At 57.5% G+C, this 24,243-nt stretch overlaps 5 protein-coding genes and 1 long non-coding RNA gene across 9 annotated transcripts; 1 reads left to right on the forward strand and 5 right to left on the reverse strand.

Moving 5' to 3' along the window:
• Nucleotides 1–305: 305 nt before the first annotated feature.
• Nucleotides 306–2,769, reverse strand: HYAL3 (hyaluronidase 3). Its single transcript, XM_049640540.1, has 4 exons — nucleotides 2,677–2,769; nucleotides 1,209–2,119; nucleotides 721–810; nucleotides 306–604 (listed from the first exon to the last, which is right to left on the reverse strand). The coding sequence occupies exons 2-4, from the start codon at nucleotides 2,100–2,102 to the stop codon at nucleotides 329–331; spliced, it is 1,260 nt and encodes a 419-aa protein (XP_049496497.1). The 5' UTR covers nucleotides 2,103–2,119; nucleotides 2,677–2,769; the 3' UTR covers nucleotides 306–328.
• Nucleotides 2,770–2,840: 71 nt separating this feature from the next.
• On the reverse strand, nucleotides 2,841–5,789 carry NAA80 (N-alpha-acetyltransferase 80, NatH catalytic subunit). The gene is given in 3 exon segments (XM_049640543.1): nucleotides 2,841–3,911; nucleotides 3,913–4,006; nucleotides 5,713–5,789. Coding segments are annotated over 2 exon segments (894 nt in total). The 5' UTR covers nucleotides 3,943–4,006; nucleotides 5,713–5,789; the 3' UTR covers nucleotides 2,841–3,047.
• Nucleotides 5,790–7,699: 1,910 nt separating this feature from the next.
• HYAL1 (hyaluronidase 1) lies at nucleotides 7,700–10,323 on the reverse strand. 2 transcript variants are annotated; one of them, XM_049640531.1, is made up of 4 exons: nucleotides 10,033–10,321; nucleotides 8,649–9,572; nucleotides 8,215–8,304; nucleotides 7,700–8,017 (listed from the first exon to the last, which is right to left on the reverse strand). In XM_049640531.1, the coding sequence occupies exons 1-4, from the start codon at nucleotides 10,051–10,053 to the stop codon at nucleotides 7,700–7,702; spliced, it is 1,353 nt and encodes a 450-aa protein (XP_049496488.1). In that variant the 5' UTR covers nucleotides 10,054–10,321. The 2 variants fall into 2 exon arrangements, with proteins under 2 accessions (XP_049496488.1, XP_049496489.1); XM_049640532.1 differs by lacking the exon at nucleotides 8,215–8,304 and having other exon boundaries at nucleotides 10,033–10,323.
• Nucleotides 10,324–11,384: 1,061 nt separating this feature from the next.
• On the forward strand, nucleotides 11,385–17,502 carry LOC125929399 (uncharacterized). Of its 2 annotated transcripts, none has more exons than XR_007459852.1 (5): nucleotides 11,385–11,873; nucleotides 12,756–12,856; nucleotides 14,103–14,282; nucleotides 14,863–15,040; nucleotides 17,416–17,502. It is a non-coding gene; the product is annotated as an uncharacterized LOC125929399 (long non-coding RNA). The 2 variants fall into 2 exon arrangements; XR_007459851.1 differs by lacking the exon at nucleotides 17,416–17,502 and adding an exon at nucleotides 16,698–17,067.
• On the reverse strand, nucleotides 13,583–18,462 carry HYAL2 (hyaluronidase 2). 2 transcript variants are annotated; one of them, XM_049640524.1, is made up of 4 exons: nucleotides 18,330–18,462; nucleotides 15,236–16,206; nucleotides 14,645–14,734; nucleotides 13,583–14,309 (listed from the first exon to the last, which is right to left on the reverse strand). In XM_049640524.1, exons 2-4 carry the CDS (start codon nucleotides 16,154–16,156, stop codon nucleotides 13,899–13,901), a joined length of 1,422 nt encoding a protein of 473 aa, XP_049496481.1. In that variant the 5' UTR covers nucleotides 16,157–16,206; nucleotides 18,330–18,462; the 3' UTR covers nucleotides 13,583–13,898. The 2 variants fall into 2 exon arrangements, with proteins under 2 accessions (XP_049496481.1, XP_049496482.1); XM_049640525.1 differs by lacking the exon at nucleotides 18,330–18,462 and adding an exon at nucleotides 17,040–17,124.
• A 2,137-nt stretch (nucleotides 18,463–20,599) lies between these two features.
• On the reverse strand, nucleotides 20,600–24,231 carry TUSC2 (tumor suppressor 2, mitochondrial calcium regulator). Its single transcript, XM_049640546.1, has 3 exons — nucleotides 23,206–24,231; nucleotides 22,004–22,124; nucleotides 20,600–21,873 (listed from the first exon to the last, which is right to left on the reverse strand). Exons 1-3 carry the CDS (start codon nucleotides 23,583–23,585, stop codon nucleotides 21,808–21,810), a joined length of 567 nt encoding a protein of 188 aa, XP_049496503.1. The 5' UTR covers nucleotides 23,586–24,231; the 3' UTR covers nucleotides 20,600–21,807.
• Between the last annotated feature and the right edge of the window lie 12 nt (nucleotides 24,232–24,243).

The raw sequence follows: 24,243 nt of genomic DNA on the forward strand, positions 1-24,243 counted from the left end.
AGGAGTAGTAGGAACAGAGCCCTGAGCTGGCAACTCTAACCATCTGGAACTCTGACTTTCCCTGGGGCTGCTTATCAGGAGGGATCAAGTGACCTCAGAGGAGCTTTGGTTTTAAAATAGTGTAAACAAAATAAACATTTTTGTCTGTTTGTCTGTCAACATTTTTTTCCTGGCCCCTTCCACTCCCCAGGTATCCCATGGGAAGGGAGGGTGTGTATGGGAGGACTGACTCTAAACTGAATAGAACAAGAGTGGGACAGAGCTGTCCCTCCAAGACTGGAAAAATGGCAGCAGGGACAAGAGAGTCAGGGGCAGGTAACCTCTGGTTTTATGTTGCTTCTTCAGGCCTAGGCTCAGGTCTAGGCTCCTGGCAGGTAGGGCCAGCCCAGCCCGGGTAACAACGGCAGCTAAAGGACTCCCAAGCTCCAGGGCTGCCATCTGGCTGCAGATGCAGAAAGGCTTCCAGCTGTCCTCCATCTTGGCGGGCACAACGCCCATGGCCATGGCACCGCTGGTGACTGCAGGTTATGGCTGCCCTGGTCACATTGATTACATAGGGACCCAGGGTGCCCACTAGGTAGTCATGGAGATGCCAGCACTTCTCCTGTGGAGAGGGGAAGGATGTATCAATGCTCCTGCTTCATGCTCTGACATGGTCTCTTCCCCGAACCCTGGGATCCCAGGATGGGCTGTACGGCAGGCTGGAGGGGCAATGATCACCTCAGAGCTGGAGAAGCTCAGGTCCCCCCAGAGCACCACGCCGGCTGCCCCTAGTGCTGCGGTCACACCAATGGTCTGCACGAGGTCATCCTGGAAGCAAAGAACTACTAAGCCAGGGCTGGGCTGGTCAGATCCATCTGGGCCTACCTCTACCTTCAAGAAACTTTTCTGGCTCATTACCATGATCTGATTCCACTTCTAGAGTAAGGTTACTTGGCACTGAGCCTCTGAGTGGCTTCTTGGGTCCTCCACTCAGAAAATGTCTTCCCTCAGACCAGGGCTCCAAACGTTGGCCTTGCCTTCCCCCTCAAGATTTTACAAGGCAGAGCCATACTTCCTTTTCAGATGCTCCAGGATAGTACCTCCCCACTCAGAACTAGATCAGGGTCTCCCCATCAAATTCCCCTGGGCAAGGTCTTCTCTTCAGACCTTCCTAGGACAGGACCATGACTCCCCACTCAGACCCCTAGATCTCAATTTTCGCTCACCTGGGACAGGAACCTCCCAGAATACCGGTATGTGAGGCGGGCATAGGCCAGGACAGGCAGGGGATGTGGGTGCCCAACAAGGGCCACACGGAAGGCTTCTTCCAGGCGGTATCGGACAAATGCCTGGTGGTGAATAGGTGGCAGCTTGGGTGGGAGGTAAATGCTGGGGAAGAGGGCGCTGGAGGCAGCCCAGAGCCAATGCAGTTGTGTGTTTCGGGCTAGAGTGGCTGGGTGGCAGTGGCCTGTGTAATTGAAAGCTATACCACGCCAGCCATTGCCACAGGCTGGGAAGCGATAGAAGCCCCAGAACCCATGGGGCTTCAGTGCCTGGCCTAGCTGTAGTGTGTCCTCCATCAGGGCACGGGCTGCCTGTTCAAAGCCAGCACGGGCCTTGTGGAGCTGCTCCTGGGGGTTCAGGTGGGGGAATACCCGCTGTGCCCAAGCCCATGAAGCTTCCTGGTAGGCTCGGCGGCGGCCCCAGTTCCCGGCCCAAAGTGGACACCACTCTTCCCAGTCTAGCACTGCCAGGCCAGCAAAGCCACGTTCTAGGCTGAGATGGATCTGGTAGGCAGCCCGTGCCAGGTGGCGGTCAAGAGGGACAGCCTGGGGGATGCCCCCGTTATGAGCTGTGCCCCTGGGCCCAAGATAGGGATAGAAGCCAAGCTGGTTCTTGTAGAAGATGGTGATGTTCTGGCCATGGAAACGCTGGCCACGGTTGGCTGTGATGCCCAGAGCCTCTAGTGGCAGGTGCACGCCAAAGCGAGTCTTACAGTGTGCTGAGGGTATGTTCCATAGCACAGAGAAGGGACGTTCAGGAGCCCACAGCAGGGGCTGGCCACACCCCAGGCACAGGGCCATTCCTAGTACCAGGGCGAGGCCCAGCTGCATGATCATGACCCAGGGACAGAAACCTGCAGGAGAGAGGGGGTGTGAGCTTAGAATTCATGGCCATGGCCACACCTTCTATACAGCAGGGAAAGCTGGGAACACTCCCCCAGCTACTCCCAAGGATGGAGGCTGGGGAAGGATGGTCCCCATGTGGTCCTCTAGGCCTCTCAAACCAGTAACACCCTAAGTTGGCCCACGTAGCTCCCGTGTTGTCCATCTCTGTCACAGCACCACTGTGCCTTCTGACACCTAGCCCACTCACATCTCACCAGTCCCCTCTGACCTCTTTCTTGGGCCTTGCCCCAAGAACACAACATCCTCCCCTTTGCCTGGCTTAATTCCTACTCAGCTCTCAGGTCTCTGCTGTGACATCACCTCTCCTGGGAGGCCTCCTGGGTCTCTAAATGCACTGAGGGCACTTGGGCTCCCACTGTCCCAGCACGGATCCTGACACTGTATGCCTGCCTGTCTCCCCTGTCCCTGTCTGTCTCGTTCCCCATTGCCTGTGACCAGTCCAGAGCCTGACAAACAGTAGCCCCTGAGTGAATAGTGATGAGTGAATGTAGAAGGGAATAGATACCTTGTCACCTGGGCTTGGCAGAGTGGGAGGGGCAAAGGGCAGGTGTCCCTTCATCCATGGCCCTAGGGCCAAGGTTGATCTGGGGACTCTTGCAGAGATAGGGGATCTAAGATGAAGCTGGGAGGTGAGAGTGAGGTCAACAAATAAAAACTGTCACAGCCACATCCAACAGAAGCCTTTATTCAGCCACACTGACAGCTCTGAGCCACACCCATGAAGCCATCTACTGGCCCCACTGGTACTCAGGAAACATGGCCAGGCTAAAGCTGCTCCCAGGGTCTAGGGACTATGGTATGGCCAATGGGCTGAGGCCCAGACTGTCCTAGGCAGTCCATCAACCCTGAAGGACAGTGCCTTGTCCTGGGTAGCCCTCAGATATCTTTTTCCATCCAGAATATGGGACATCCTCTCAGGTCTTGGTATTGTGTCTCCAGCAGGCTTTGTGGAGGGGGCCCTGCAGGAGGTGGGGGTGAGGTGGTCAAGGGCTCAGGCAGGGGAGGAGGTGGCGGCAATGATGGCCCCTTGGGGGCTCTTGGGGCAGTTTGGGCAGTCAGACTAGAAGCCTTGCAGAGTTGCCGGGGAAAGGGGGCTCTGGGGAAGGCCCTGAGCAGGGTGGCAGGCAGCCGTTGGCTGGTGAAGACTAGGCCCTGCACAGGCTCACCCAGCTGGTAGCCCAGGTGGGCATAGAACTGCAGCTGGTCATGGGTAGTGAGGTGTAGTCGGCGGAAGCCCCGGGCCTGAGCAAAAACCTCCAGGCCCTCCATGAGGCGGCGGCCAAAGCCACGGCCCCTCAGAGCCCGGGCCACCACCACTGTCTCCACTAGGAGGCTCTGGGGCCGGTCCAGCACCCGTGACAAGCGGGCATGGCCTACCACGATGGGGGCTGCCTCAGGTGTGGGGCTGGGGCTCAGCAGCATCAGGCAGAGGGGGAAGGCGTCTGAGGACTGGCCCAAGGAATGCAGGCGGGAGGCACGGCTGCGGGGCCACTGCTCATTGATGAGGTCGGCACAGGCATCCAGGAGCTCAGGTCGGCAGTGCACAGGCTCCAGGGTCAGTTCAGCCAGGTTGGGGGCTGAGGTCTCCTCTGGCTGGTGTGCAGGATCCAGGGTCAGCTCAGTCAAGCCAGGACTGAGGGTCATCTCTGGATGGCATGCAGAACCCAGGGTCAGCTCAGCTAGGCTGGGGCTCAGGGTCAGCTCTGGCTGGTGTGCAGGATCCAGGGTCAGCGTGGCCAGGTTGGATCTCAGGGTCAACTCTGACTGGCATGCAGGATCCAGAGTCAGCTTGGCTGGGCTGGTACTCAGGATCAACTCTATCTGGTGTGTAGGGTCTAGGGTAGGGGTCAGCTTTGATGAGCCAGGGCTCAGAGTCAGCTCTTCCCTACATGTAGGATCCAGGCTCAGCTAAGTCAGGCTGGGAGCCATGGTCATTTCCTGCTGGGTTGCAGGTGGCTCAGTGCCAGGCTGGGGATTAAGAGCATGGTCTCCAGACAATGGTTATCTCCTCAGACCACAAGGATGCTCCTCCTGTAGACAACAGCCATGCTAGGCTGTGCCAGGAAGGAGGACAGTGTTGGGGCAGGGAGGGGCTGACAGAGTGCTAGGGTAGCCATGAATCCTGGAACTGGTAAGCTACACCTTGTCTCTGTCCCATACTCACCTGATGGCACAGGTCACCTGGAGACCATCCCTTATACCTGACTCAGGTGACTCACTCAGGTGACAGCAGAGGTAATGGTTCCAGGGTGTCCTGCCCCACATTGGAGGAAAGCTGAAGGCTAAAGGCTGGGGCAGAATCCAAGAGTCATGGCCCCACTTTCTCTGGCTACAAATCTGGCCTCCCCAGAACAGGGGACCTAGCCTACACCATCATGGTTGGCTGGCCATCAGACAGAACATGCAGACTAGACACCATGACCCCCTACTTAAACCCACCCAAAACTCCCTCTGGCTGTCCCCAGGAACTCCCCTGCCCTTTCCTTCTCTTTACACTTTAGGTCCCAGCCTTTCTGACCACTTGGGCCATGCCTGTCACCTGACCAATCCTGGGGTACCCATCACCCACCCGTTAGGATCAGTTTTCCCCTCACTGAACTGCCTTTCCTGCCTGGAGCACAGAGCCCATGCCCCCCCACCCCCCCCATCCCCATGCAGCTCAGGACACTCTGCTTGGGCATGGACCCAACTGTCCCCTCACATGGGGTTTCAACAGCACTAGCAAGGGGCCTGGCTCACTGTCACAAAGCAATGTGGCTCTTGCAGGCTTGGTTCCCCACTGGCCTGAGTTTCGTAGTGGCCCTAGATAAGGACCACAGCTTCCTTCCTAAATCCACAAGGGTGTCCAACGGCCATCAGGTTGGGGGCTCAGACCTCCTGTGCCTAAACCCCATTGTTTGCCAGTCCTACCCCAGGCCCTTCTGCCAGGAGGGTCTATGCTGAGGGGATTCCTGGCAGTGGGGGATCCACTGGACCTCACTCTTCTACTCACTTGCTCCAGAGAGGACGTCCTGGCTCTCCTTCCCCACCTCCCCCAAAAGGCCCCATGAGCCTGAGGCCAATTCCACACTGGTCAGGCACAGGTAGCCCCCACAACCCCACACCCCACTCAGAGGATTATAAGCACGTCACCTGCATCGGCCACCTCCGCAGCAGCTACAGCTCTGGACCAAGAGGGAGGAAGCCCCAGAATCCACCCCTAGGTCTGGAGCCCCAGACTTCCCCGCGGTTTTAACCCCTTCGTGGCCGACCCCACCCACTATGGGCGGGGCTCCTGTGTCCTCAGGGAGAGGCGGCAGTGTCTTCTGTGCCTCGGTTTCCCCCTCCCTCCTAGTGGATGACAAACCGTGGAATCTTGGGGGGGGAGGGTGTGCTTCAGCAGCTTGACTCTGGGTGGGTGTGGCTCGGCATGCTAGGGGAGAGAACGACAGAAGCAGGGAGGGCGTGCGGGACGGCATAGCTACTTGAGGACCGCACGCATGGGACAGACGGGGGACAGTGAGGACGAACATAAGGCGCATGGGAAGGGGGAGGTACTGACATGCTGAAGCCAAGCTCCGGGACGCTTCGCGTGCTCGCTCCGCGTGGGTCGGTTTCTCGCTGTCTGTGGTTTGGACTCTTCTGACCGCCCGCGCTGGCCCCTAGCGGTGCGGCGGACGCACTGCAGCCGTCGTCTCCTGCAGCACAGGACCTGGTCGACTTTCTCTAGGTAGCTAGGCCCCACCCCGCCTCCGCGCGCCACGGCTTAGGCTCCGCCCCCGGTTCAGGGCGTCACAACACCCCCGACGCAGACCTGGTCTCTGCCATGGCTCCGCCTCTGCCCCTCCGGCCCCGCCCGAGCCACAGCACCTCGCTCCCTACGTATCCCAGCTGGGACCGAGCGCAGGCTCCACCTCCTCCCCGTCGCCTGCAGGCCCAGTATCTGGCTTCTGAGCACCTATTAGATCCTCCCGGATTCCACTCTACCGAGGCCCTAGCCGGGCCCGTCGCGCCAAAGCCTTGGCCGGGTACAGGTCCCTCCTCCACACGGCTCTACTTCCGCCTCGCCTCGCCTCACCTCGCCCCACCCCAAGCTCAGGCAGGCCTCGGCTCCTGTCGGTCCCCGTTTGGAAAGGGGTCCATTGTGGAAACGATCAGGTAGAGCTTCCTCCTGAAATTTGGGCCCCATCCTCGGAAGCAGCCGCCCTCGGACAGACGTCAGGTCTGAGTGAGAGAGATGAGCCTTTCCTGTGCCCTCTGGATCCCGGCTTCTGCACGTTTTAGGCACTCCATTAATAGCTCCTGAAGCAAGAATCGTGTCTGCTTTATTTGCGAGCTTGGTGCCTTTGAGCAGGTTGCGTGCAGGGCTGGTTACTGTCAACACAGTAGGAGTCAAAGTGCTTTACCTCTATAGCTAGACAGCTTGGGTTTCGAATTCCAGTTTCTCTATTTTCTGGCTGTGCAGCCTTGGGCAAAATGTTTGCCCTTCCAGTGTGTGCCTCAGTTTCCTCATAACGTCGTGTTAGGATCAAGTAAGTCTACTTAAAATGCTTAACACAGGACTTGAGGAAGCGTAGGTGTTCAGTGAATGTCAGTTCTTGTGATTGCTACAGTTTAAAGACTGGCTTAGTATCTCTGGAGATGTTTATGACCCAGCTGGATGGGTGCTGGAGGCTCTAACCCCTTAGGCAGCTATCCTGGTCTATAAGCATGTGCAGGTATATGCTCGTGACCGTGGCTGAATGTACTCCTGGCTGTCACCATGACTTGTGTGTGACTACTTATACTGGAGAAAGCTCTGGCCAGGGGTGCCTGGGTGGCTCAGTCGGTTAGGGGGCTGACTTTGGCTCAGGTCATGATCTCGCGGTCTGTGAGTTCGAGCCCCGCGTGCGGCTCTGTGCTGACAGCTCAGAGCCTGGAGCCTGTTTCAGATTTTGTGTCTCCCTCTCGCTGACCCTCCCCTGTTCATGCTCTGTTTCTCTCTGTCTCAAAAATAAATAAAACGTTAAAAAAAAAATTTTTTTTTAAATTAAAAAAAAAAAAGAGAAAGCTGTGGCCAGGCTCAGAGTGCATTAGGTTGTGAAACTGAATAAAGGAAACCTCATTTAACATGGAGTTGGAAAAAAATAAATAAATAAAATAAAATGGAGTTGGGAGGCTGGAAGGGGGAACTCACCCATGCCACTCCTTGCAGCTCTTTGCAGACCCAACAGGGAGAAGCCTACTTTACTATTCCAGCAGGAGGAAAGATTTTCTCATTGTGTGACAACAGCCCAGCCAATGAGAGACTGTCATAACTCAGTCAATGAAAAGTCACCACACTTTGAACCCCAGGTTTACTCCAATGGACTTTCTGTTTATCATGGGCCCTTCAAACCCCCCCCTTTCCTATGTAAAAGATCGCTCCTCTTCTTTGGTTTTGCAACAGCTTACATGTCTCAAGTTGCAATTTTCTACTGTTCCTGATTAAACCCATTTTTTCTGGTAAAATAACTTTTATTTTTAATGTCAACAAGATGTTCAATGCGTGTATCCTAGTTTGTGGCCAATTACCACGTGCCTTGCTTCTCACACCATGCTCCCTTCCAGCCACGGTAGCAGCGACATTTGAACTCCACAGCCATCTGCATCCGATCCTCAAGTGAGAGGGCACCTTGTACGGTCAGGGGCCCGCCACCAGGTGTGGGCTGGATGGAGAAACTGGTGGGGTTGAGGATGAGGAGGGCCTCAGGGTGGCTGGGGCGCCTGGCACAGCGACCATGGCCTGAGCACAGGGCTTGACTGCACAGAAGAGCCCCGCTGGTCACGTTGAGGACAAAGGGCCCCAGTGTGGTGTCCACATACTCCTTGATGGCCTGGCATGATTCCTGAGTAGGAAGGGGAGCAACAGGGACGCCATGGCCATGCATGGGCCTACCTAGGGCACTGAGGCACTCACCTGCTGGCCAGTCAGGACTAAAGGGATAGAAAGGGTGGGCCAGGGTCTTGCCAGTCAGCCTGGCAGCTCCACCCCTGCCCTGCCCCCCCCCCCACCCCCCCCCCCCCCCCCCCGGCCTGAGCTCACCTTAGTTCTTGTGTTCTCCCAGCTCACCCAGAGTACCACTCCTGCTGCCCCCTGGGCTGCACTTTCCCCCAGGCTGTGCTCCAGCTCATCCTGAGGAAAGGGACATAGCTCTGAAGGGCCTTCCTCCCTCCCCACAGCAGATTGCTGTAACAACACTGGATGGGACAAATGATTCATAACCCCCACCTGGGCTTTTCTGGCCCTGGTGGTGAGAGGCAAGCCCATCCTCACTCTGGCCTGTGTGTGCCATGCACCAGGCACTACGTCTTTCTGATGAATGCAGAATCATCTGTGCTGAGCACAGAGCATGGCACACAGAGCTCAAGGAATGGAGAATGGATGAAAGTGCCCCAAGGCCATGCAGCCTCACTTACTGGACCTGATGCCTGACAAAGTAGGCTATACGATGGGTGGGGTTATAGAGGGAGACTCACCAAGGGCAGAGAGCGGTTCGTCCCGTCGTAGAAGATCTGGGCATAGGGCAGCACTGGCAGATCAGGGTCCCCAGCACCCACAGCCACACGGAATGCCTCACCTACACGGTGCCGCACATACACCTGTCCCTTCCCTGTGCCCTCTAGCTCTGTAGGCATGTAGATGCTGGGGTAGAGGGCACGGCTCTGACCCCACAGCCACCCCAGCTGGTCATTCTGGGCACAGATACCCGGGGGGCACTGGCCTGTATAGTTGGGGCTTAGAAAGTCATAGTTATAGCAGTCAGGGAAGCCATAGAAGCCCCAGAGGCCACGAGGCCTCAGTGCTTGCCCCAGCTTGAGGGTGCCTGCCATCCAGGCCTGTGCAGCCTCCTGGAACTGGTCCCGAGCTGCGGCTTCCACCCAAGGAGCTGGCCAGTCAGGATGCTGCGCCTGCACCAGTGATCGTGAGCGCTGCCGATAAATGTCTTTGGCGTCCCAGTTGAAGGCCCAGCGTGGGCGCCATGCCTCCCAATCGATGACTGCCAGCCCTGAGAAGTCAGACGCAGGGATGGCAGCCAGGATGTCCTGGAATGAGTGGGCCAGGTGGGTATCCAGGCTGGCATTCTGGGGCAGCCCACCAAACACAGGCTCCCCGGCAGACGTGTAGTAGGGGTAGGTGCCCAGCTGGTAGCTGTAGAAAATGGTCATGTCAGGGCCGCGGAAGGTCTGCCCCGGGTTGGCCACCACATCAAAGACACTGACGTCCACGTCCACACCGTATTTCTCCAGGCACCACTGGGTGTTTGCGTTCCAGATGGTGGTGAAGGGCTGGTTGGGTACCATGGGGCTCCTGGAGCCTTGGGTTTTGTCCAGCAAGGTCAGGAAGAGGGCGTAGATGGGAAGCAGGTGGACTGCCATGGCACAGGGTGGTTCTAGTGAAACCTAGCCAGGGGAGGCAAAGCTGAGAGTAGGCCCTAAACTCTCTGACCCCTGCTCAGGGAAGGCTGGCCAAACCCCTTGCTCATTAATCCACCCCTGCTCTGGGTTTAGGTAAACACTGACCTGCAGGGCTCAGGGAGGTCAGAGGGCAAAGGAGAGGCTTGGAGGGGTAGCACTGCCACTGGAGGGGCCTCTGCCCTGTCTCCCACAGACTTTGCCCTGGCCTAAGCTAACCAATCCCCTTCCCCAAGAGCCACAGAAGCCATGATATGTGTTTTCAAAAGAGCCAGGCCCTCAGCCCCGAGGCTGACCTGACTGTGATGGGGGGGGGGGGGGGTCCTTTCCTGTCTCTCCCTGCAGGAATCCTGGCCAGCCATTGGAGGAGGAGATGCTCAGTGACCAAAGACAGGTCAGCCCAACCCTCCTTGTATCCCCGCCAGTCTGCCCACTTGTCCCTGCTGACCTCAGGGCTGAAGGGCCTCATCCTCCAAACTTCCTGACCCCAGGCTGAGGGCCTAGGCAGGGCTCAGCAAGATTCTGTTCCTCAACTCTGCCCTCAGCTGCACCAGATTCTTGGAGGAAGCTGCTGCTGCTGGAAACTCTGAGCTTTTGTAGGGGGTCACCCCACCCAGTCTGGGGGCGGGCTGAGGGGCAGGCCCGGGGTTGGAGGGCTGGGCCAGGCAGCTGAGCCACCTCAGCACCCCTAACAAAGTGCCCTTGGTAGGAGGTGGGGCTGGGCCGGAAGCGGCCCCGCCCACTGGGTCAGCACTAGGGCAGGGCTTTGCGGCTTTATTTGTGTTGGGGTGGGGGTGGAGGCAGTGCGGGGGAGGGGGTTGCTCTTTGGTTGGCAGACCCAGCTGGCAGGCCTGTTTGTGGTACTGGAGTCTGGGTGCCTCAGTACCTATACCAAGGGAGTGTACTTTCCTGCACAGCTGCGCTATGACATTTGTGGGCCCTAAGCACTTTTGCTTTTTTGGGACCCTTTCTCAAAACGTCAAAAAATACATTTTACAACTATGTTGGTATAAAGACAAATATAATCCCAACCTAAGTCATTATATATTCATTATTAATATGTATCTTCTTCTGATTAAAAAAATTAAGATTTCGGGGGTCCCTAGAAGTATTGTGGCCTCAGACCCTATACTGACTATGCCTAGGGGGGTAAGTCACTTCTGCTTTCGGGACTTGAGTCTGAAAGGCGCTGTGTCTGTGAAGTCAGGGCTGGTCAGTGAGTGTGTCTTTGTGAAGCCCAGGTCAGCTACTATCTAGACCTCTGTGCAAGCTCCAGTAGAGTGTGTATGTGCAAGTGTGGGACCCGGTGACTGGATTGGGTGTTGAAGACTCTGCTGTCCTGTGACTATGAGATCCCATGTTTGACCACGGGTGTGTCAGTGACCACATGTTTGTTCATTCCTTTATGATTTCACTTGTTTGCTGATTCAGAAGCTGATTATTGAGACCTGCTAGGTCCCCAGGCCCAGGCTTGCCTGCCAGGGTGGGGTGAAGGGAACATCATGTCCCTGGCCCAGGTGAAAGTGCTACCTGAGTGAATCTGCAGCCCAGTCTGAGCCTGAGCCGGTGATCCCCTGCCTGGATGGTGGTCAATGAAGCAGTGACACAGCTGGCTATCATCTGGACCTGGTCCTGCAGGCAAGGATGGAGAAGCTGACAGTGGGCCCATGGTGCCAGGGGGCTGTGGGTACATCAGCCAGGACCCAAGTACAGCATCTAATCACAGAGATGGTGGCTGCTGATCCTGGTGGAAGCAGGGTCCCAGAGTGATGGCCACCAGGCTCAGGGAGACTGGCACAACTCCCCAGGGCTGAGGGGACAGGAGAACATCAAGGCAGCCCTGACTCCCTCTCCCTAAGGCTTTGTACTACCTTCTGGTGCCCCTAGAAACCTAGGCTGCAATTAGCACAATCCAGCCAACCATCAGGCCAGCATCCTCCAGCTGGCCTCAGTCTAGGGGAGAAGTTCTAATGGTGGAACGGCAGGAAGGAATACCCAAAGCCCTCCCTGACCCCAGGGCCCTGCCCATAGACCTGCCCTTGCTGAGTTGGTCTGGCCAGATGGGCCCAAGTTCTGTGTGTCTGGGGTCACTCCAGCTTTGTGGTCCAGCCCTGCCTGCCCTCTCTGCTCTCATACCCTGCCTAGGCCACCTCACTCCCCATTACCCCCACCTGCCCACCCACAGATCCGGCTGTCCCTGAGTTGCACTTTCCACAAGGCTGTCTTTCCAGGTCCTCCTGGAAAGTGATGTGAAGTGATCACAGGTTTGCACGGAGGTGTCACAGCTGGGTAGGTACAGGCCACAGCTATTTGGGGAAGGTAACAGTTGTATAAGGTCAACATGTGAAGGAAATCACAGCTTTGCACATGTACGTGTAGGGGTCCAAGCTCGGTGGGAGAGATCACAGATGTGGGTGTTACAGATGCGGGTGGGATAGCTCACAGGTGTGTTTGAGGGTCCCAGCTGGGTACGGGAAGTCAGAGGTTACAGCTTCTCCTTCTTTGCCCTCTTTTTATTGGCTCCGTTATCTCACGACCTTATTGACAATACCTTCATCTTCTGTCTAGCAGGCCTCTCCCCACCATAGCCATGAACATCTGGGCACCCTTCCGCCCCAGCGTCCTCCTCCGCCATGTGAACTGACATTGCCTTCCCTGAACTACCACCCAACCCCTTTCCCTCATTCTCTGCCATCACCAGCCAGAGGGATAAGGGATCACTTTACAACCTGAGTTGACATCAATTTGGTGGGGCTCGCTTTTCCAGGCTCTGCTCCCATGACCACTTCTGACTCAGCCTTTGCATCTAGTGTGCATCCCCATGGAGACAGGGCTCTTTGTGGTGTGCCTCACACATGCATCCCAGCCCAGCACCTGCACATGTATGCATTATTTACTGAATGGGTAAGGGAGTCACCGCCGTCAGGCAAAGTCAGGCTTAGTGCTGCTCTTGGGCTGCCCCTCCTGCCCTGCCTGCTGTAGCCCCTAGCCTCAAACTGTGAGTCCCAGTTGTGTTCTGACTTCCTCCAGATTTTGCCCATGCTTTGTCTCTCGCATCAAGCTTCCTCTTCCCTTTTTAACTCAGTGTAGGAAGGACTACCTCACGGATACCTCCCTTGTGGCTGGGCTGCCCGCGCCCCCTCTTCACCACTTGGCTGTTTCTCTCCACAGCCAGTGTTTGCTGAGGACAGGGGCTGTGTCATCACCGATATGGACAAGGGGACCTTCAGGTGTGGGTTTGATGGCTGAGGAGAGGGGCAGAGACACACCAGGTAACTTCCTTCAGAAGCAGGGTAGTAAAGCAGTCCAGAGCCAGTCCGACTGCTCCAGCTGCTACTTGTCTCCCTTGGGACAGCTGAGGACAGGCTATACTTCCCACGGCCGGGACAGAAGTGATCTTTGAGGTTGTCTCTGCTCCCAGGCTCAAGATACCTCCCTCTCGCCCCATCATGCATCTTTGCAGTGGGACAGGGATGAGACCTTGGCGTTCAGATCCCAAACCCCAGTGGAGGACTGCGACCCAGCTGGAGAGAGGGCTGTGTGGCTGGAGTCTACTGCCCTTGGGAGCAGGGAGTGGAGGAGACGCCCTTGCCTGTGGGAACAGCAGGGAGGGGTGGTCTGGCTACTTGCCCAGCCTGGGAAGATCAAACATCCACTTCCCCTTTCTCCCTGGGTGGGCAAGGCGAGGTGACTGGCACTGGCCCAGCTGGGGATCCAGGGACAAGTAGGAGAAACACAATGAGCCCAGTCCCTCACAGAAGGTTGGGCCCAACAACTTTCCAATCAATATGGAGAAAGCAAGGTCCTTGGTGTTGGGGTGGAATGTGAGTCCCTCCAGTCCCACTGGCCCCTGCCCCATCAGCGGAATGGGCAGCTCTGGGCCTCCAGGTCCCACAGATGGCATTTGACAGATAAGAAGTCCCCAGCAGAGAGTCTGAGAGACCCTGGATTGTCTTTCACATGTCCTGGCCTAGTTGCAGACAGTCCAAGCACAGAAGAAATTGTTTTATATTTAATTTACAAAAGAGACCCCAAAATAATAATAATAAACCATCCAGGGGCAGGAGAGTAGGGTCAGGTCCTCTCTGGCCCGGCTGTGCCCCTCTTCCTCTCTGGCAGGGAGAGAAGGGACCTTTCGGGGAACTGCCCCTCCCCCTTAGAACAGGGGGGTGAGAGCTGGTATGGATGCTCTACTGGGCATCCCAGGGGCTCTGCCCCCTCCAGACTCCAGTTTGTCCACCCCTTGTAGGCTCCTATGTGCCTGGCAGAGCCATTGTGGCAGAGGCCAGCTTGTTTGGCAGCCGGGTGAGACCCCTATAAAGTCCAGGTGAGGGCCAGGGCTGCCACAGCTAGTGGGCCAGTGAGGTGGGACCCAGCCCAGGCCCCACTGGCACCCCCAGCTGCCCGTGTGTGGTCCCACTGGCATTGCTCACCGCCCCAACCTAAGTAGCACTGGCAGCGAAAGTGCGTCTGCAGGTGGTTGAGATCAGCCCAGCTGAGCTCCCCCTCTGGTCGCAGCTGCGGCTCACCAGGTACATGGCTAGGCACCAAGCGGAAGCTGCTGGCACTGAGGTGCAGGAAGGTATTGGCGCTGGGGTCGCGACGCACACAGCGCCCGTGGCCATGGCACTGGGCCCGGCTGCAATACTGGGCAGCCCAGGACACGTTGACTACGTAGGGGACCAGCAGCCGCGTCAGGTAATCCTTGAGGTACTGGCAGGTCTCCTAGGGGCAGAGGCCAGGGATCAGGGTCAGCTGCCTCAGCCCACAGGCCCAGATGGAAACTCTATTAACCTTCCTTCAACAGCACACACATGTGTATCTGTACATGAGTGCTTGAACCCTTACTGTTCCTATTCCTGCTGAGAAGGGAAGTGGGGACAGAGATGAACCCAGAAGGGCACGTAGGGAAGGAACTCTGTCTTCTCTACTGGGACCAGGAATGCCTTGGGTGGGAGACTAGGTTTGTCCACCTTGAGGGTCAGCAGCTGAAAGCCCCAACTTTCTGCCTGGCCCCTGCACACTCCACTCTGGTAGGCTGGGTGGGGGCGCTTACTTACCGTGCTGGTGGTGTAGCCTGCATCGCCCCAGAGGATGACACCGGCCGCACCCAGGGCTGCACTCTCACCAATGGTGGAGATGAGATCCATCTGTGTGAGAGGGGGATGGTCACTGGGGAAGACTGAGACCACAGGGTGAGGACCAGGCAGGCTGGACAGGCCCTCACCCTGTTCTGACTGGCTGATCCCCTCAGCCCAGTACCCCTTCCCACCCCCAGGCAGAGGCTGTTTCACTTTCTCATTAGATGTTCAAGTCATTTGCACGCCTACTTTGGCCTCCGTTTCCCAAGCTAACGACCCACTTGAGCTGAAGATGTATCTATCAGGATAAACCCCAAAGTCAGAATGCCTAGTTCCAAGACCCTGCTTTGCCCTGGATGTGCTGGGAAGCTTTGGGTGAGTTTCTCAGCATTTCTGGACCTCAATCTTCTTATTTGCAAAATGGAGGTAATGATGCTACCCTTTCACAAGGTTACAGAGAGAATGACACAAGGGAATGTAGATAGAAAACCGCGGGGCAGGAGGCCCCCTGGTAACCCAAACCTGCAGTGGTTCCCTGGGGAAGAAGGCAGGGTCCTGGGAGGCACATACCTCGCTAAGCCCCGTGAGCTTGCGACTATAGGTGGGTCGCGTGAAGACGTAGACCGGGAGTGCGTGGTTGGGGTGGTGGGTGTGAGCCACACGAAGGGCCTCCTGAACACGGAAGCTGACAAAGTTGCGGCCGTGGGTGGAGGACGCAAGTGTCTCGTCCAGGTAGACAGAGGGGAAGAGGGCTGTGCTCTCTGCCCACAGCCAGGCCAGCTGGTCATTTCGGGAGACCTCAACGTCAGGGCAGCGGCCTGTATAGGTCTCCCAGTTCTGCACATAATCATGGTTGTAACAGTCTGGGAAGAGGTAGAAGCCCCAGAGGTGCCGAGGCCGAACTGCCTTGACAAAGCGCAGTGTCTCCAGCATGAACTGCCGTGCAGCGAATTCAAACTCGTATTGCGCCTGTTTGACTACACGATCTGATGGCCAGTCAGGGTGGCGAACAGCCACCAACTGGCGTGATGATTGACGGTATATGTCCTTGTCCTGCCAGTTGCGCACCCACACAGGCCGCCAGTCCTCCCAGTCGATAACTGCCAGCCCTGCAGGCTCCTGTGTACGAATGTAGTGCTCCACGTGTTCCTGCAGCATCTTCAGATGTGCCCAGAGGCTGCCATTCTGTGGCACGCCACCGTGCACTGACCTCCCCACTGAACTGAAGCGGGGATACAGGCCCAGCCGGTCATGGTAGAAAATGGTGATGTTCTGGTTCACAAAACCCTCATTAGGTGAGGCCTGTACATCAAAGGCCTTTAGGTCCAGTGGCACCTTGAGGCGAGGGCCACAATCTTGTGTGGGCACGTCCCATGCTACCACAAAGGGTCGGCCCGTAAAGATGGGTGGCGCTGTGGGCTTGAGCTGGGTGGCCCATGCCGCCGCCCACACCACAGCCAGTGTGATGGCAGGGCCCAAGCCTGCCCACATGCTGGGGGCTACAGGAAAACGGTGTCACCTGCCTGGCACCAGCTCAGGAACTAGGGGAGAGATGGGAAAAAGCAAGTCAGTCTAGAGAATCAGCGAGGTGCCCACCCCAAACCCATTCACACTCCCCAAGCCCACGCTGTGGGGGGCACCGTGCCCCAGGCTGTTGAGACCCTGTTAGGCGACTGTAACAGGTCTGAAAGACCACAGGAGGGAAGGGAAGACACCCTGGGAACTCCCTGCCAGGAGCATAGGACTCCTTCCTGGAGCAGGTGGCTTACGGCTGGACAGAGACCTCTGGTAGGTGTGTGACTCTAAGAATTGGCCGGCTGCACTACGGACTAGCTGCGCAGAGATACAGATGCCTGCATACCACCCAAAACATGGTTTCAGAGAGCCTCGAACCCGCGGCCCACTCTGTACTCCATGAAGAACTCCTGGTCCAGGGAAACGATAGCATTTGTATAAGGAAGGGCACAGCTCATACAGCCACAAGGAAGCTGGAACACAGCCGCGAAGCTATCATGTGTGTAACACCCGCCAGGAAGAAGAGCGAGAACGTCAGGACTTTGTCTCGAACGCACTCTCCCAAGTTTGGTGGAGGCCCCACCGGGACAAAGGGGTGGCGGACCTCCCTCGGCGGCGCCGGCGGACCGGCCCTTCGCTCCGCAGCCACCGTGAATGCGCCCCACACCGCCAGACGGGTCCCGGGAGGAGCTCACTCCCCCTGGCCTTTGTGCTGGACCCCGCCCCCGCCCCGCACGTGGGGCCAGTGCCCGGCCGGGTGGGGGTTGGGTTCCTTGGCCGCCCGGCTGAGCGCATCCCCTGGACTTCTGAACCCAACCTGAAGGAAGAAAGCCGCTAGGCTTGCACTGCCCGCCCTCACCTCGCGCGGGGCGCTGCCGGGACCCACGCCATGGCCACTGCCATCCCCGGCCCAGCCCGGCCCGCTCCGGCCGCTAGCCCAGGCGCAGCCCAGGCTCCGCGCCTCTGCTGCTCCGCCCCGCCCCCTCCCCACCCCGGCCCGCGGGCCCTTTAAGAATCCAGCGCGGAGGTGGGCCTGGGGCAGGACTTGTGGCCGGGGCGGGAATGTGTTCCCGACTTTCGCGCAGCCAGTGCCACGTTTCAGGCTCCAAGGCCCCCAGATTCTTCCCCGAGTAACGTGGCCATCCATCTGGGGCCGTGAGGCCCCTCCGAACAGGGCTTTCTTCTGGAATCTTAGGTGCTAGTGCCAGTGAGCCCAAAGTTTCCTCCCCCACCAGCTCACTGTCGGTGGTACAGTCCTCCCCGCTCCGCCGCGCGACCAGCCGCTTAAAGGGACAGCGTAAGAGTCGGGAGTCGCGCAGGGAATAAAGAAGAAGGTGTTCCTCCGCCTGTCCATAAGGTGGTGCTGCGGGACCCGGGGCCTTGGCTGGGGGCAGCAGAGGATCTGGATCTGTACCCGCGAGTGTAGTTCCCAGCCGTGGGGCCCTTAGTTTGGAAAGAGGTATGGTGACCAGAGCCGATCTCTGGTTTCCCAGGACAGTAACGCCCAGTCCCCTGTGGATCGGGGGGCTTCCCGACCCCCGTCCCAGGTCTGAAGGGAAGCCCCGCCCCCTACCAGACTGAAGGAGGGGGTCAAGCACCCTCCTCTGGGCCCTTCGTAGGCAGGGCCGAGGTAGTAGTTGTCTTGGCAACACGAGCTGTGGGTCGCAGCTTGGTCGGCCCCACTGGGGGCCGGTAAGCCCAGCGGGCCCTGGGAGTTGGGCCCCCTGCCCCCGACTTGCATTAGGGACAGGTCAAGGCCTCCGGTTCTCTCCTGCCCAGTCTTTGTGGAGGCTTGTAGGACACCCCCCCCCTTTTTTTTTTAAACTCCTAGGAGTCTGCTACTCTTGCAGAAACAGCCGACCCGACTGCGGAGAAAAGCCGGCCTGGCTAGGGGGCTCCCCCGGGCCTCCACCGGAATCCTAAGCCCTTTCGTCCCGCAAGCCCGTCCCTGTGGGGAGCAGGCTTGGAGCTGGACCTGGGCGAGACCTCCCTGCTTTTTCCTAGATCCTCTCTTCCGTGCTGGACTCAGCTCCTCAAAGGGCCCGGGTCTGCACCGCCAGCCCATTCCGAACGCTGGGGAGGAGAGGGAGGGAGCGCTCCTGTGAGCGGGTCTATGGGGGTGCAGACCAGTCGCCTGCACTGGGCTCACCTGTGTGGGAGCCCGTGGGCCCAGTAGGTCGGCGGCCTCCCTCCTTCCCCCGGTGAGCCTCTCCAGCTAAGCTACACGCACCAGCTGCTGCCCGCCGGGCAACCCGCCGGCGACTTGATAAACTCCATCCCCTCCCACCCGCTCCCGCCTCCCACCCCAGCCCTTTTTCCTCACTTCCTGCTGCCCCTCTGAGAGGAAAGGGCCAGGAACAGGAGGGGGGGGGGCAGGGGAAAGGGACCGCTTGACCCTGTTTCCCTCCCACGACAAAGACCCACTGGCTGGCTGCCCTCCTCCCCTTCCCCCCTTCCTCCTCCCCCGAGTATACCCTGGCCCTGTGAACTGCACTAGGTGACAGGAAGGCAGTGGGACCTGGCTCAGGTGACAGCCTCCACCCTGCCGGCAGCTTCCTAACCCTGAAAGCTCTTCTCCCCAACCTTCTCTTGGGGTTGAGGCCCATCCTCAAATCCAGTAGCCTGTGGATGGAGGGGCCCCAGTGGAGGTCCTTTGGGAAGTCAAACTATTTGGGAGATGCTTGGCTGATGGTCCCCCAAAGCAGGTGGTGAAGAAGGGAACCAGTCATAAGGGGGCTTGGGGGAGCTTCCAGGAGCTGAGTCAATTTTTTTCCGCTGAAGAGCAGAAGCATCCCAAGTGTGACAGAGTGGACAATGTGCTGATGTGTGTGATTGTGCAGGGTGGGGGAAGGGACAGGGACTGGGAAGGGTCTACAGAGTGGTCTCCTGATGGAGGGCATTCCTGGATGGACTTCACTGAGACACTGCAGAGTAGGGAACTCTTATACCTGGAATGAGAAAAGAGCTGTGTTTCCATGGGAAAGGGGGTACTCATTACAGGGCTGTAGCCCCAGGGAGGGCTGCAGCAAGGTCCCAGCAGACCTGGTTCAGAGAGGTGGACAAGTCTGCATACCCTCAAATCACCCTAAGCCTACCCCACTCACCCTACTGGCCCACCTCTCCAGTGCCCGGGCCTCTCTTCTAACAGAAGGCTGTGTAAGCCTGGGCAACTGGGGGAATTGGGTACACACCCTGGAGTCTGCCGGAGGACCAAGGAGTCCATGACAGGGCAGGGGAGGGTGTGTCCCTGTACCATTGTGCTGGCTCCACAAGGGACACAAGCCTTGGAAGCTGCAATGGTGGGGGCCCCTGGGGAAACAAAGGCCAAACCAGACTGTCCCAGGGCAGGGACACTTCCTCAGGCAGCCAGCAGGAAGGAAGTGAGCACAGCCCAGTGGAAGGGAGTGGGGAAGCACTGCCCTGACCCCCATTGTTTCTAGCATTGGGGTCAGCTGGGGAAGGCCCAACACAGGGAGTTCCCCCACACTAGGACAGTGGTGATGGGTGATGGGATGCCATCTGGCATGGCAGAACCCTGGCCCTGGGGGCAGTAAGGGGGACAAAGTCTGACGTCTTATCAGGAAAGTGGGAAGGTGCCCAAAGAAGGACTACAAAGTCCAGGCTGCACAGGATGATCCTGCTCCAGACAAGTTTAAGCCTCCAAAAGACTGGCAGGCCAACTCCCCAGACCCAGAAGCCTGTGTCCCTGATCTCCCTTCTCCCTAGCTGGAAGTTGGGCTGACGGCCAAGGGCTAAACCTAGCGGAGAACCACTTCTCAGGGCCTGAGAAGTGCGGGCCGAATGTCCACAGGGGGCAGCTGCAGGTGAGAACACAGGGTCAGCAGGGAACAGAGAAAGTACTAGGTGGCAGAGTTCTGCCTGCTGGAACAGAAACCCCAAGCCCACTCTCCTGGTGGTATCCACAACTAGTCCTGGGAGGAAGCAGGTAGGTTTGGGCTACAGAGCCTGGTGGTAGGCCAAGGGCATGGTGGCACCCATCTGATTGCTGTCCACCTAGGATGGGTGGACCTAAGATGGCTCATGCTATGACCTCATGTGGGGTCAGCTCACACTCCTGGGGGCAGGACAGCTGTTCCAGAACTACTTGGGGTCACGCTCTCACCTCAGGTCAAGCAGGTAGGGCCAATCCCTAGTGAAGCACCCCAAAGCCTTCCAATTCCAGGGGTCCCTACCTATTAAACACAATAGGTGAAAATGTCCCTCCATTCTGAGGGGGTCTGCAGTGAGGTCTATGTGAATACACTGCCACCTGCTGGTTACAGCTGGGATGACCACGGGCTGGGCTCAGGCTTACCTTGAGCCTTGATGATAAAGATGGGTCACCAGAGTGGCCCAGGCCTACCCACAGAACCCAGGTGGTGGTCTAGACACTGGATATCACAGCGGATACCACTCGTATGCAGGGTCTACAAATAATTTTATTGAAACTAAACAAATAACACAACAGTCTTCTTCTTAGATTAGGGGCCACCCTTCCCAAGCCATTTCCCACACTCTTAAAAGCACAGAGCTTGCACAGTAAGGAATTAAAAAAAAAAAATCATTTCGATGTAGAAATCAGACTCTGCCCCAACATCATGGACTAAACTATTTACAAACTTTCACATTTTAAGTATTCCTTTATGGTTGATCTCTCCTTTCTGTCCTTACCCAGGGGCTCCAATACCTTCCCTTGACTGATCCTGAGGGATGGGTATACTTAGGGAAAGGGGTGATGGGCTCCTTATAGCTATTGGCACCAGCCCTAGGGTGCTGTTCCTCACCAATGGGTGGCGGATGGTCACCCAATGGCAGGGGTTTGTGTGGGGCTGGTACAAAGGCATGGAGGATTAGACAAAGTAGATGGGTTGGTACAACTCCCCATAGGCACAGGCATCCATAGCCCTTCGTGATCCCATCTTAGGCCCTCTCAACTGGGATGTGTGTGGGGGCAACAAGTAGTTGCAGTGGGGAGGGATCAGCCCAGCCCTGGGTGGAGGGAGTATCCTCCTATACCAGTCCCATCTCCTATTAACAGCTGGCAAACTGTCCATCCGTCTGGGAGTGGGAACAGATGAGCAGGTAGACAGGAAGAATCAGGCTTGCACTGCCCCCAGCCTCTGTCCAACACAGGAGGAATCGAGGTAGCAAACGGCTGAAATGCTCCAACAAGGGGGTAAGGGAAATGAGGGAAGGGAAGTTCCCGCTTGCGTACAGCTCCTGCAGCCCAGGGGCTGGAAGAAGGCAGACCTTGCTTGTAAAGTGCTGTAACCCTTAGCAGGGCTGGGCCCTAGGCAAGCTTGGAAGAAAGCAGGCCAGGCAAGGGTGCAAGAACCAGGCATTCCTGACCAGCATATGCCCTGCCATGCTCCTTGTAGGGATTGCTGGGGAAGGTGGGCTGGTAACTCTGCCATTAGCCCTCACCAGCCGCCAGCCACCTCTTGTCCACATACAAACCAACACCCGACCAACACTGCAGGACTGCCCCGCTCACAGCTGAAGGTTCCAGGCCAATGCAGTTTATTCAGGGTTGTGGCCCCAGCTTAGGTTCCTTAATGGAAGCCACACCTTGAGCCTGGGGGTTTCTTGCTGGGGTAGGGAGTGTTTACGCCTGCCACTCCCCAGGCTCACACCTCATAGAGGATCACAGGAAAATCCACGTGGATGCGGGGAGGATCCAGCTTCACGATGCCCTGCCACGGAAACAGAGGCTAGTGAGGGCCAGCTCCTCCCTCAAGAGCTCCCACCATGACAGCAGACCCCATCTGGGTCTACCTCCACACACTCAGCATAGGCTCAATGACCACTGCCCCAGCCTCTCACCTGAGGAATCAGGTTCTTATGGACCCGCCTCAGCTTGGCCCGCTTCTGCCCATTCTTAGTGACGATTGTCTCCTCGTAGAACTCGTGAGCCAGATCCCCATCCTCATCATAGAACATGGAGCTGTGTAGAGAGAGAGGGAACAGGCTGGGCTGGAGCCCCACACCCAGTCATGGCAAATGACCAGACTACAAGGAAGCATGCCCGCCTCCAAATGGGGAGGAACAACCTTGATGGGAGGAAGAGAGGATAATATGCCTGAAGGGTACGGGGTCTACTAGAAGCGAATGGGGTGGTAGCCAGTGCTACTCTGTCAGGCCTCAGGAAGAGACATCATATCAGAGCACGTTGTCAAGGCAGCCAAGGCCAGTTCTCATCACTGGTTTGTTCAGCAAAAGTGGCCATTCCAACATCAGGCCCTTGCTTTCACCCAAGGTGGGCGAAGCATGATGGCCTGGGCATGTGTCTCACTCCAGAAGATACTACTGGCCCTGGGTCAACCTGAGATGGCAGATACCTGAGCTAGGTGGGAACCTAAAGGGAAAAAGTCTGAATCCTCCCCACCCACCCCCAAATGGCTGGTCTAGCCAAACTACCACTGTTCAGTCTCCCTAGTATCTACAGCCAAATCTCCAGCATCACCTAAGTACCATTTCCCCGGACCCACCAGGGCCAGGCCAATCTAGCGCTCCTGTTTGGACCCATGGAAAAAGAGGGAAGGTCAGTGCTCTAGATCTGAAGAACACACCTGAGTGAGGGTCTTTTTCCCAGGCTCCATTCTCAACACTAGGACCCAGTCCTACTTTCCTAGCTACTACCTACCCTCAGAGGTCCAATGCCACCACGGTAGGTAACGGAAACAGCCAAATCAGAGGGTTAGTCTTCCCTCAGAACTGGGGGAGAGGGAGCCTAGGAGCCTTCAACTTGCAGGCTAGGCTGGAAGGGATGAAAAGAAACCCTCAAGTCTCAGGGAGACCCTATCTCAAGTTAACAGTACAGAGGGCCTACCCACGGACAAGCCTCTTCCCCTAGGGAGACCTTCAGAGCAGCCAGGTCGCCAGGAGCCGATTGCCCTGCTTTTCCCATCCCTTGCTCCCACGGGGGTCCAAAACATGGGACTTCTCCTGGTTCCGGCTGGAGCTCCCTGTGACTCGGGGCGCCCCGCCGCCCGCCTGTCTCCCCGAGGCGGAACCCGCGCCCTTACCCGCGGCGCGTGAATACGAAGGGGGGCACGACTCGGCCTCGCGGCCGCACCAAAGCTTGCTCAGCGACTGCTGACTCCGGGCCGCCGCCCCCCGCCCCCGAGGCGAAGGGCCACAGGCCCCGAGCTTTGGAGCCACTGGCGCCCATGTCAGGGCCGCCGGCGCATGGCGAGCCCCGCGGCCGCTTCGCTCTCACAGGGCCGCCGGAGGCACCATACCCTGCCTCAGCCTTCTCCCGCAGGTGCTTCCGCCGCCGCCTTCCGCAGGCTCGCTGTCTCCACGGAAACCTCACTTCCGCTTCCGCACGCTGCCTTCTCTGATTGGCTGCTTCTCTCGTCGGTCCGCGGGGCGGGACCAATAGCCGCTCTCGGAAGCTAGGCATCCCAGTAGGCACCGCGAGACGTCAGGTCCCAGCAGGCCACGCTCTCTCCGGCAGGGACAGCTCCCACCCAGTAATGTGGAGGCTGGGTCCTCCTGGTTTTTGCTTGTATGGCGGCTCCGACGTTCCCGACCCCAGAGGTCAGGTCCAGCGGGCCTGCCCAACCACCGGCTTCCCCGCAACCAGCGCTTTAGGAGTGTCCCAGGGCAGGCCGCGCATTGCCCATCTGGTCTCATTTTATTCCCACACCATTTCTGTTATCACCACTGTCGCATTTGGAGAAGAAACCATACCTAAAGAAAATTAAATAATTGGCCACATGTATGGCTACGTTCAGGTCTGAAGAACTTCTAATTTAGTGTTCTTTCCAAAGCCACTAGAAGGCATGCTCCACGAAGGCAAGAATTAACAGCTGGACCTTGGGTACCATGAGCAGCGTTTGGTCTACAGCAGTAGCTCAGTAAATACTTAGTGAAAACGCCCCCAGCAGCTGTGTGTGTGTGTGTGTGTGTGTGTGTGTGTGTGTTGGGAGGCATGTGGATTCCCTAAATTCTAACTTATATTGTTGCCCCTACCACAACCTGAGCCCCAGGGTGGTGAGTGATGACAGTAAATATTCATACCCCATACCCTTCACAAATTGGTTACATGGTGACTTTGA

Source organism: Panthera uncia, chromosome A2 (assembly GCF_023721935.1).
Source record: "Panthera uncia isolate 11264 chromosome A2, Puncia_PCG_1.0, whole genome shotgun sequence".
NCBI lineage: Eukaryota > Metazoa > Chordata > Mammalia > Carnivora > Felidae > Panthera > Panthera uncia.

What these genes read in the sequence shown, in the direction of transcription:
- HYAL3 (XM_049640540.1), bottom strand. Translation starts at nt 2,102, where the DNA reads ATGATCATGCAGCTGGGCCTCGCCCTGGTACTAGGAATGGCCCTGTGC. An exon ending in CTGGGAGGTTCCTGTCCCAG is followed by an intron (nt 811 to 1,208) that starts GTGAGCGAAAAT and finishes CTTTGCTTCCAG; the next exon opens with GATGACCTCGTGCAGACCAT. An exon ending in TGAGCTTCTCCAGCTCTGAG is followed by an intron (nt 605 to 720) that starts GTGATCATTGCC and finishes CCCTCTCCACAG; the next exon opens with GAGAAGTGCTGGCATCTCCA.
- HYAL1 (XM_049640531.1), bottom strand. Translation starts at nt 10,053, where the DNA reads ATGAGGCCCTTCAGCCCTGAG. An exon ending in TGAGGCCCTTCAGCCCTGAG is followed by an intron (nt 9,573 to 10,032) that starts GTCAGCAGGGAC and finishes TCCCCTGGCTAG; the next exon opens with GTTTCACTAGAACCACCCTG. An exon ending in GGGAGAACACAAGAACTAAG is followed by an intron (nt 8,018 to 8,214) that starts GTGAGCTCAGGC and finishes CTTCCTACTCAG; the next exon opens with GAATCATGCCAGGCCATCAA.
- HYAL2 (XM_049640524.1), bottom strand. Translation starts at nt 16,156, where the DNA reads ATGTGGGCAGGCTTGGGCCCTGCCATCACACTGGCTGTGGTGTGGGCG. An exon ending in AGCTCACGGGGCTTAGCGAG is followed by an intron (nt 14,735 to 15,235) that starts GTATGTGCCTCC and finishes CCTCTCACACAG; the next exon opens with ATGGATCTCATCTCCACCAT. An exon ending in CAGGCTACACCACCAGCACG is followed by an intron (nt 14,310 to 14,644) that starts GTAAGTAAGCGC and finishes CTCTGCCCCTAG; the next exon opens with GAGACCTGCCAGTACCTCAA.
- TUSC2 (XM_049640546.1), bottom strand. Translation starts at nt 23,585, where the DNA reads ATGCCTAGCTTCCGAGAGCGGCTATTGGTCCCGCCCCGCGGACCGACG. An exon ending in TTCGTATTCACGCGCCGCGG is followed by an intron (nt 22,125 to 23,205) that starts GTAAGGGCGCGG and finishes CTCTCTACACAG; the next exon opens with CTCCATGTTCTATGATGAGG. An exon ending in ATAAGAACCTGATTCCTCAG is followed by an intron (nt 21,874 to 22,003) that starts GTGAGAGGCTGG and finishes TTTCCGTGGCAG; the next exon opens with GGCATCGTGAAGCTGGATCC.